At 47.4% G+C, this 10,230-nt stretch overlaps 2 protein-coding genes across 2 annotated transcripts; one reads left to right on the forward strand and one right to left on the reverse strand.

The window, feature by feature from the left end:
* Positions 1-4,526: 4,526 nt before the first annotated feature.
* LOC121833345 lies at positions 4,527-6,107 on the forward strand. The gene is made up of 2 exons (XM_042286567.1): positions 4,527-4,889; positions 5,691-6,107. Exons 1-2 carry the CDS (start codon positions 4,720-4,722, stop codon positions 6,025-6,027), a joined length of 507 nt encoding a protein of 168 aa, XP_042142501.1. The 5' UTR covers positions 4,527-4,719; the 3' UTR covers positions 6,028-6,107.
* Positions 5,874-9,939, reverse strand: LOC120850664. Its single transcript, XM_040223263.3, has 4 exons — positions 9,698-9,939; positions 9,445-9,612; positions 8,390-8,510; positions 5,874-7,790 (listed from the first exon to the last, which is right to left on the reverse strand). The coding sequence occupies exons 1-4, from the start codon at positions 9,853-9,855 to the stop codon at positions 6,741-6,743; spliced, it is 1,497 nt and encodes a 498-aa protein (XP_040079197.3). The 5' UTR covers positions 9,856-9,939; the 3' UTR covers positions 5,874-6,740.
* Positions 9,940-10,230: the final 291 nt, after the last annotated feature.

A 10,230-nucleotide genomic window follows, 5' to 3' on the forward strand; every position in this document is an offset into this window, starting at 1 on the left:
CTGTTCGAGGCAAGAACGGGAGTTTTCAGGAAATTTCAGGAGACGGACACATTATGTGCCGCCTGCCATAATGATAGCGAGACACTAGAGCACTTGGTTTTGAAGTGCACGGGGCTTGGCCCTGCCCTTCCTGAAGGGGTAAGGGATTTGGCCGGGGCCCTGGGTGTTACTGGCGACGATGAAAGGACGGAAGAGAAAAGGATTACAGTTACCAAGAGACGATTAGAAGATTGGGGGAAATTATCTAGGGAAAATTAAATGATGTACAACTAACTAGCACAGCTGGGGACAGGCGGGACAGAGGAAAATTGGGACTCCCTCCCGCGTGGCTTCGGCCCAAAGTCTCAACGCTGTCTCCCAGTGGGTCCGATGCTGGAGTAACGCCGACAAGTTTTGACCAGCGGAAAATTGGCGACTCCCTCGCCGGGGGGAAGAGGCAGGCGGGTGATGTTTTTAGTCTTTTTGCCCGATCCCCAAAGGTCATCCTGGTGAAATCCCAGGCTGCCTGGTAATAGTTAGGGGGAGAAAAATTGGTCTTAAAAGGGCGGGAGGAATCACGTTTTTGTCTTTTTAAACTTAGGCTAGGTGGCGCAAACTACCGCCCGTTACAAACGGTATATCCAGTAACACCTATCCATCCATCCATCCACTTTAATCGACGATCTAAAGCTAAAAGTTTGCTATTTTCCCTACTATTTCGGCACTTGAAGATTTTTCTCCCAGATGTTCGCATGCATAACGAGTTCAGGCGGCGAAAAAAGAAGCACGGACCCGCTAAACTCGCCTGTGATTCCCTCAACTTCGCCCATAAGCAAAGCCCAGCTAGGCGCGCCTTGCTGACTCCGAACAGGATGCCCCCGACCTTTTCTTCGAAGTGAACCCTTCCCGCATGAATAGCTGACCTTGTTTTCGGGATAGAGGGCCAGTTTCCCCCTCGTTGTTCGCTCTTATCATTTTCGGAGTTGTGAGTGGTGGGGTGGACCGGGGGTGCGGGGGAATGTGTTCGGTGCTAGCCGTCGCGGCTTCGTTGGTGGCGGACTCTCCTTTCGTCACTCGTACTTCGATCGAGTCTATAAACAAACAGTATACTGTTTGTTTGACATTAAGCTCAAATAAACGCCGTATGGATTACCTCTACATCGTCTGGTACGTACACTTTATTTCTTGAGTAAGTTCCCTTTATTTCTTTTGTTAGTAGTAAACGTTACAGGTCGAGCTAGCGCAGGTACCCTGGGGTGCTATGTTGCGCTTTTTGCACTCCCAGGAGACTTGGAAGAAGGAGGTGACGTCAACGACTAGAGCAAACGCAGATTGGATGTTGACAGAAGAAAACAAAATCAACATCCAATCTGCATTTGCTGCGTTGTTGACGTCACTTCCTTTTCCCTAGTCTCCTGGGAGTGCAAAAAGCGCAACATAGCCCCCCTGTCCACTCCGCGGTAATGCGTTGGCTACGCAGTCAGGCAAACGACGTCTCTATCGGCCTTCGCGGTGGTCACGCACGGTGTCGAAAGCTTTCAATAATTCACGCGACTATCTTAGTGGGTAGAAAAACTGATATTTCGGTCGATCGGGGGAAGGGGGGGGGGGGGGGGGGGGGGGGGGGGGGTTCCGACGTTCTACGGGCAGACTAACAAGGCCGCAAGCTTGGGCTGTGGCACCCGGAATAATAAACGAACTCTTACCCGAACCAAATCACGTGTGTGAAGCTCGTTAAAAATACGACGCAATTCTTTTCGCGGCGGATCCAAGTGACGGCCGTGAACATTACGTTTCTCCGTTGATTTGTCGAAAGCTAGGACTACAGTGCTACGGTGCTAGGACTACAGCGCCTTGGACGCCTCACCAGCGAAGGGTGCCATCTTGTTTCGAAAGTCACTGACGTCACGTCAGCGTCGCGTTGTGATTGGTTGCCGCTTTGCGGTTCGTGAAAGCGGCTGGGAGAAATCGGTCCCGAACAGGGTGTAAAATAGACAGGTGGGGAAACGAGAGCCAAATGAGCGATCGGATTGTGACCCCCTCGGTTTTCTCTTTTTCTGTGGCGCCACCTATGTGGAGCACCGCGAACTCTCACTCCGGGTGGGCGACCGCTGGCGATTGGCTAAACTGACGGAGATTGTTATTGTGGATTTTCAATGGACGACTGTCGTGCTCTTGGTTTATTTTGCGCACACTCCCATAGAGTTCCATGAAAATCCGATTCCGATTTTTTTCTTCTCGCCGCAGCGCCATCTGTCGCAAATTGGGGGTACCCTCAAGCAGACGAGTACACAATCCGGTCATGGCGCTGGGGTAGGCTTAAGGAAAGGAGCATGCCGGCAGAGTCGCTTCCGTCGCCTATTGTTAAGTGCCATCTAGCGGTCGCCGGGGAGGAATCCTCGGGAAGCAATGGCGGCCAGCTACGCTGCTGCGAGTGTGCCCATCGTCATCACGACGGGTTTTAAGGCAGTTAAGAATCCAGAAAGCTTCTTCCGAGGTGCGAACCTAACGAAGGGGAAACTCCTCTACGATTCCGGTCATGTCTACGACGTGAAGGAGGTATACTATGACAGAAAAGTCGATGTTTCGGTGCGCCTGCAAAATACATTGAAGTACAGGTAAGTCCATAAAAAGGCAACTTGAATTAACTAATGAACTAACATGCGGACATTTATTGTGTTTGAATCAGCTTTCCGAGGACAGAACGATCGTCGCCGCAAAATGCGACTGCCAAGCCGGCGTCGCTGGCAAATGTAAACATGCCGCCGCCGTGGCTGTGTACTTGGCGGAGGATGCCGCAACATCGAAGACGAGTCACGCGAGAAGCTGGGGCATCCCTTCGTCCAAGAAGACGTACCCTAAGTTTTCTAGATTAGCCCCGAACTCCCGGAAAGGTACGTCGTGGTACCGCTCTGCATGAATTCAATTTGAGGTGTACTTGTGCGAGCATTTACTTTTTTCGCGACGCAGATATTCAAATACAGATAAGCCTTTTAATTTTGCCTAAATACCCTGTTGCAGGCGCGTCAGTTTCCGTGCGTGCAATTGACGTCCACCACGGGGGAAAGTTCTTCCCGGATTTGAACTGTCCCCACAACAACATGTTGCGGGCTGAAATGGAGTGTCCGGACGACGAGGACCCTATTGGACTGCCATTTTCACCAGATGTTCTCCAATTGTACGACTGGCCTTTGGAGGGGTTTCGGTATCGAAGCTTAGTCATGTCATTCGATTCTGGAAAACCTGTTCAGAAAGAAGAAGTGTTTCTCGACAGGTAAGCTGGGATGCACGATTGACACTATTGATCACCTACTTTGTACATACTATTTTCTTACAGCATGACAGATCGTGAGAGGACCACTTACAACAGCAGCGTCTCCGCTTCGTTGTTGCGAATCCACGAGATTTGCAGAGAGACCAGCTTGTCGAGAGACACCTGGCGGAAAGAGCGACTGCTCCGCATCACGGCAACAAAGGCATGCATAATTTTTTTAGCAACTTGTCAATCTTTCCTACATAGTGAACCAGGATCCTCTCGACAGCTGGTGCAATAAGTCTAGGTATTACATCTGTTTATGTCAACAAGGGGCAAAAGCACAATAGAAATATGTTAATGTCTCTTAAAGGACCCTGCAAGGACTCTTTTACCGGTTTTTAATTCGCACTGAACCTGAGCACACTGAACGTAGTAACTTAATGAAACTTTTCTTTTCTCGTATTTCGTTTCATATTAGAAGTTATAGGCAAATTAAAATTACAAAAACAAGCAAAAAATAACCTCCTTCATGACGTCGTTGGTCACTTGAGTGGCCATGAACTAGAGGAGTAGTGAGCTCAGCGAGCATTCACAGCTGCCGCACTCCGTGTTGACGGCTAAAGAGGGTGCTACTAAAGCATGTTCTGGACATGCTGTATGAAGCGGGCGGCCAGGGTGGCTTGCATTGCATTCGCTGCGCGATTAAACATTAATTCGGCATGACACTTCATTGGCTCCAAACGAGAGCAAACACGGGGTAAAGATCAGTTTAGAACGGGAGCCACTTCGCGCTGCCATACTACCAAACAGCTGAACCGCAAGCCATACCTGCTCGCCGAAGGCCTTCGGAACGCTCAAAACCAGTCAACTCCTCAAGCCCATATACGACCGCAGTGCCGCCGCGTACATCCGGGATATTTCTACGCTCGCCGCACGTTGGCGCCTGATCCTAGTGTTACCCCCTTCTAGTATGCGCCGCCTTTTCCGCCGCTTGGTGGTGGGTATGTCGACGGTTCATTTCTTGTTTCCGCACTTTATAAACTGCATTTGTTTCTTTTCCGATCTAAAATACTGAACAAAAACTTTTATAAATAACTGAAACGGTTCGTGCCACTTTTATTTTGTATTTCGACTAAAAAGAAGCTTTTAGCGGCTCTGACCAGTAGCAAGGCCAAGACCAAAGACTTCACATATCATGTGCTTTCGGCACCGCAGGTTGCCCCCGTAGGTGGGACGAGGTTTCCGCGTCGTCTGGTTAAAATATGACGCACCGATATTTAGTTACTCTCTCCGTGCCCGCTGACTTTCCCGAACCCCCAAAGATGTGGAAACCGCAAAAAAAGTAGACGCTTAAACATGATTGCAGTGCCCCTTTAAGCTCTGGTGTCAACTGTTTGTTTCAGTGTAAATGTTCCAAGTCTTTTATTTTTCAGGGCCACAAAGTGATACGCTGTGAAGGAGACCTTCGAGATGTCGCCAGGACCATGGTGTCTGAAGCTCCATTCTGGTCGCCAGCAACGGCTCATGGGCAGCGCAACGAGCCGAAAGCCCGAAGCAAGTTTGAAGAGGACCGTGGCCTCAAAGTTCACCAGTTCGGGCTTGTGGTGGCACCAGAAGACCCTTGGTTGGGATGTTCTCCTGATGGAATCTTTCGGTACTATAGCTCAAACCTCCACTAATGCCTCGAAATGACAGCCAACATTTCAGCAGAGTTAGCTGGTCATGAGCCTAAAGAAGTTATGAATCTTAAAAGTTTCTAGGGACGTCTATTTATGGTGCTAACTCAACTTGCGCACTCCAAGCATTATTAAAAACTAAACTTTGAGCTCAAATTAACGGAAGAGCGCAAGGTCACTCGGTAGCCCACAGCTTGCGATTAGCTCTCGCGCACTCCCTGCCGGCCGGCCTTTCTTATATACACTTTTTCTTTATGGAAAATTTTGCAAAAAGGAACGGTGTTTGATTGCAATTCTTTAATTTCTAGGATGCTTGGAGCACAAAGATCGAGTTATCACCATCGAAATGCGGTCTGGAAAACCATTTTAGTGCACGTTTAATAAATTAATGACTACCATCTCAGAGCTCCCAAATGCTTTCTTTTGACATTTTATACTAACTTTTCTCGCTTCCAAACGATTTTTTTTTAACGTTTTTTACAAGCTTTTCTCGCCGTGTTGAAACAGTCCGGCCCTTTTGCTTCATTTGAATAAATTATTAGTACATGCGTGCAGGTATATGCACTACCTTTGCCGGTATATGGCTCCTTGTGGCGTGCATTATCATATTTTTTTACCACAAGGCTTCAGTTCAGCATCATACATTTTCTCAAAGCGTTAATGCACGTCTTTCACATACACATGCAAGACGGACATACCTTCAGCGGTTATATTTTGTTCAAGTCGTGTTGAAATGCATATCAAACCCTGCCAGCTAATCATTCTTTCTCTATACTCAGGAGCGAGGACGGCAAAACCACCCTGCTTGAGATCAAGTGCCCCTCCAGCCGATGGAAGAAGAAGTTAACGGAAAAGCCACTTCTGTCATACCTAGTAGAGGACAAGTGCAGCAAGGAGATTTCTTTGCGAAAGTCACACACATACTACACGCAAATACAAATCTGCTTGTATGTTTTGCAGCTTGAAGAGTGCGATCTATATTTGTACTGCTCTGTAGGCCACAAGACGCTCAACATCAAGCGTGACGAGGAATTCCTTTCTGAAGCAATTCCGAAGCTACGGTCATTTTATTTCAAGTACTACTTAGGAGAACTCGTTGCGCTCCATTCAAGATGAGCTAAGAAAGAATGTCTTTCTGCTTGAAACCAGGCACATAACAATTGAGCAACTTCAATAAATCCCGACTATAAGGAAAAACAAGAATCTCTTTTTTTTTCAGTGCATGAACAGTTGCACAAGCACAGAATGAAAATCCAGAGCATATGCATTGCAGCAAGGCATTTCAGGTAAGGGGACAAAGGGGTGGGGGTGCCATGCATGTTTTGAACAGTTGCTTATCATTCCGAGGGGATGAAGGCAATTTCACAGTCAAACTGAAATGGAATGAACTCACTGGGTATATCAAAGGGCAAATCTGTTCTAGTTAATTTGAGTTTGACTGTACTCAGTACACTCAACGTCACTGAATCCCAAAGTAAATTATTGTTCTTCCCAATACTGTGCACAGTTGTGTAGATGTACTGCCTCCGAGTTTCTATTCGATGCTTTGCGGTAAAACGATTGAAAAGCATGTGCGACATAGCAGTCATTCTACAGGGCATGCATGCTACGTGGGACACATGCTAGTTCTTGGTTGTGCCACCCTGAGCGCACTGAAACCCACAAGTTGCACCAAAGATAAAACGGAATTGCCCTTCAATTCCTTCCCTAAACTGGCAAGCAGCTCAAAGCATCTAGTAGCACTTCTCCAGCCGGAACCTCGAGGCTAGCCTGCGGATGGACACTACACACTGCTAGACTACCTCCAAAAGCTACGGACGATCTGCACTTTACCGAGGCCTAAATATACCCGGCCTCAGATTGGTGAGTACACACAAGATATGCATAATGTTGTCCAGGTGTGGAATTAAATGATGCGAAACACGCTGGGTTATTGTATAAATTTTCACTCTTTGAATTACCCTCTCGACATGAATCCTGACAGAAGCTGTCTCGTATGTTGAGTCTACCTCAACCTCTGTGAACTGCACTCCTGATGCAAATGGTGGCATTACCAGTGTTGCTTTCTTAGCACCAACGCCAGTTACTATGCCTGGAAACCCTTTGTCGGCCAGGACGACATCATCGGGCTGCAGTTTGTGCAAAAAACCAGACTCAATTGTGATAGCAGTATCAGTTGTCCGCCCACCAAATCCATCTGAAAGGAACGTCAAAAGACCACTAGGTGCGACTCCAATTAAGTACTTAACAGTATAGCACCCTTTGTACTGCGAATACCAAAGGTTTTGCTTCTCGACTGACGGAGGCATCTCCACCCTCATCTCCGTGCAGTCTATTATTACCCTGCAAAGAGGATAATGAACTTTGAAGCTTGGTGGCATGGTGGCCTGGACAGCACCTCTTCTCGGCCCCCAAATCCAGTCTCTTGTTCTGGCGCAGAGGATTTCAAGTGTAACCCTGAATATTCGTGCTGCCGTCGTACGATGGATACTGAACAAAATGCCTAGGCACGAAAAAGGTACATTATGTTTTAACTTAATCAAAAATAGTAAGAGCCGATTCTCGCTTGACAGTTCATTTTGCCTCCTCGAGGTATCTGGAAATAAGCTCAACAACAGAGCAAATAAAGAAAATGATGCGGAACTTAACCTTGTTAACATTGCCTCGTCGTCACACACAGACTTGTACCCAGTGAAGAAGGGCTCTTTGTACACTGGCCCAGCTCCCCTATCGCAAACTGACACCGTGTCTGGCCCACACCCTTCGTCCACTACTGTCTTATGGCAGACAAGGGTTGAGACATCTCCCCCCATGTTACAGCAAAGAAACAGGGTGCATGGTGAGAAGCTTGCTCCATCATCTTCTGTCATGGTGGAAGCCTGCAAAGATAGGAAGGAATGCAACACTATTACACTGAGCCGTAAAATCCAAAAGTCCGTATTATTTCTAGGGTGCACACATTCAGATTCACATCCGAGTTCAGGATTTATTGGCTTCTATGTGAACATACATTCTGAGAAAAGGCAACTTTGGAGGTTTCACCTGCCAACCAACAATAGTATGTCTGGTTACATATTTATATGAGACAAACAAGAACGGACGTGAACAACAAGGAGCCCAGGCAGAACAATATGTGAAGAAATGGAGTTTGTTGAAGTGTTCGTTAGTGTCCTCCAGTGCCTATTTCACAATATTCCTAGCCTTATAAATTTCCAAGAGGTTATTGTCCCTACTTACTTGCAAGTTTCAAATTCATTTCATAGAGGCAGCTACGAATACGATGCCCGAGGGTTAAAAAGAAACACGGGAACTTCATTTGGCAGTCTTGTACTTGCCAGGAGTGTTTCCAAAATATCCTTATGGCAAGTCGCCAAACAGGGCCACTCTTCTGTCCACATATACACAGCCACCTCTGAACATAGAGAGTGTGAGAAATGGTATTCATATGTCTATTCAGTTGTTTTAAAGTTCTGCTTACACTGGCTGTTAATGGAGCAGGTGCTGGCTCCTCTGCTGGTTGCCGCTCCATGGGTAAATCAACTTCAGGTGCAGCTGTACACGGTGTTACACGCCTTTGTTCTTCGACCCTTTTCAGTTGCCTGAAGAGAGAAAATTTGTCAGTAGCCATACTATTCTGTTAATCAGTGGCAATCAGTTTGTCGAATGTTTTGTCGATGTGCAATGTATCATAGACAAATCTTTTTACCGACAGATCGTTTCGTCGACAGCTCGCATTAGCTCTTTCTCTACACAGTGTCTAGAGTGCCGTCCGAAGGTGGTTTATGCCCGCGTTCTAGTGCCGTCTTAGCGTGCAAATGCCATCCTTTAGTGAAGAATGGCTTGCTTTTGGCACTTTGTGGCCTTATTAGCATGCCTACTTTCGCTGTACTTCTTTTTATTTAACTTGGCTAATTATGTGTACACTCGGACTCCGTAAAACTTTATCTTTATAGCAAAGAATATCTGAAAACCAAAAACTGGCATCTCTGACTCGTTTTAACAGCGTAATGGTAAGCGTGCTTAGCTAGTACATATTTAGGTTCAATATATGTGTGCCTTAGAAAACTTGTATTTTCTTGTATTTTGTAGAGGCTGTTGCTGCAACCGGAGGACGTGAGATTTAAATCACAACCGCAACATTCGAGCGAGTGCCACGTCCGCAAACTTGAGAAGATCGCGCACCTGTATTTCGCAGACATTATAAGAAAGCATGCTGCTCATTCAGTAGTGCTTGTCTCGCTCGCGCTTTCTGTTAAAACAAATCGTGGGCGAGTGGCTGACGAAAGATATGCAATAAGCATGAATCGTGCAGAATACTTTCGGACTACACTTGAAAGCGCGAGTGGAGTGCCGACAAACGGCCACTTGAACGCTCCGTTTTTCCGCAATGAGCCGCCCGGGGTTCGGGTAGCTTCACACGCACCCGTGGTGCACGCGCGACGAAACCTTGCGACAGCGAGCTTTAAATAAATTCCTGACTGACAGATTAACAATAAATAAAAAATACAGAACCACAGAAAATGGGAAAGTCACCTGTCGTGTCGTTCAGCAACCCCGAGTACCACTCTCTTCTTGTACGGCGATGGAAAGATCGAAGGGTTGTAGCTCGGGTGGGCTTCCTCATTTCGCTTTTCATTCCCCAAAAAATGCTTGCTACAAATTTTGGAATTCGGGGTAGGGGTCCAAGTCGTTCCATCGGCGCTAGAAAAAGGGCATTAGACGAAATAGTTTCACACACTATAAAGCGCGACGTTAACTGAAAAGTGTAATGAGAAACGCGACTCACTTGCATCGACGGACCAGTCGCGCCCAAACCGCGCGGCGTTCTGTCTCGTAGGACTTACCGGGAAACCCGTAGAACTTCGTATCGGGCGAATTTTTGTAGGTGCTGTTGCATCCAACCACACAGCAATTATTTCTACTCTTCAGGGTGGGAACCGGCATCTCGCAAGTTGCGATTTCTAGACCGCAATAACGTTTTCAACACACCCTCAACGCGCCGGAATGGAGAAGCTGCCCGGGGAAAGCGAATCTGTTTGCCGCTAGGGGCGCCCTGGTCGGGGCTTGAGTTACATCCGCACCTGTCTATCTTACACCCTGGTCCCGAAGCGGTTGGCAAAAACGCGCTCCAACCGCTCGATCCTAGCCGCTTTGCGGTTGAGAACGCGCGGATCCGCTTCGCGTTTGCGGATCCGGTTCCAGTGTGAATCCGCCATTAGGGTGCCTCATTGTTGGGTAACCGGCTGCGACGCAGACGGAAAGCAACATTGAGGCACTCTAGGCTCCCTCCACGCTGCATCAAATTCGGTATTATCACTG

Source organism: Ixodes scapularis, unplaced genomic scaffold (assembly GCF_016920785.2).
Source record: "Ixodes scapularis isolate PalLabHiFi unplaced genomic scaffold, ASM1692078v2 PGA_scaffold7__128_contigs__length_106722199, whole genome shotgun sequence".
NCBI lineage: Eukaryota > Metazoa > Arthropoda > Arachnida > Ixodida > Ixodidae > Ixodes > Ixodes scapularis.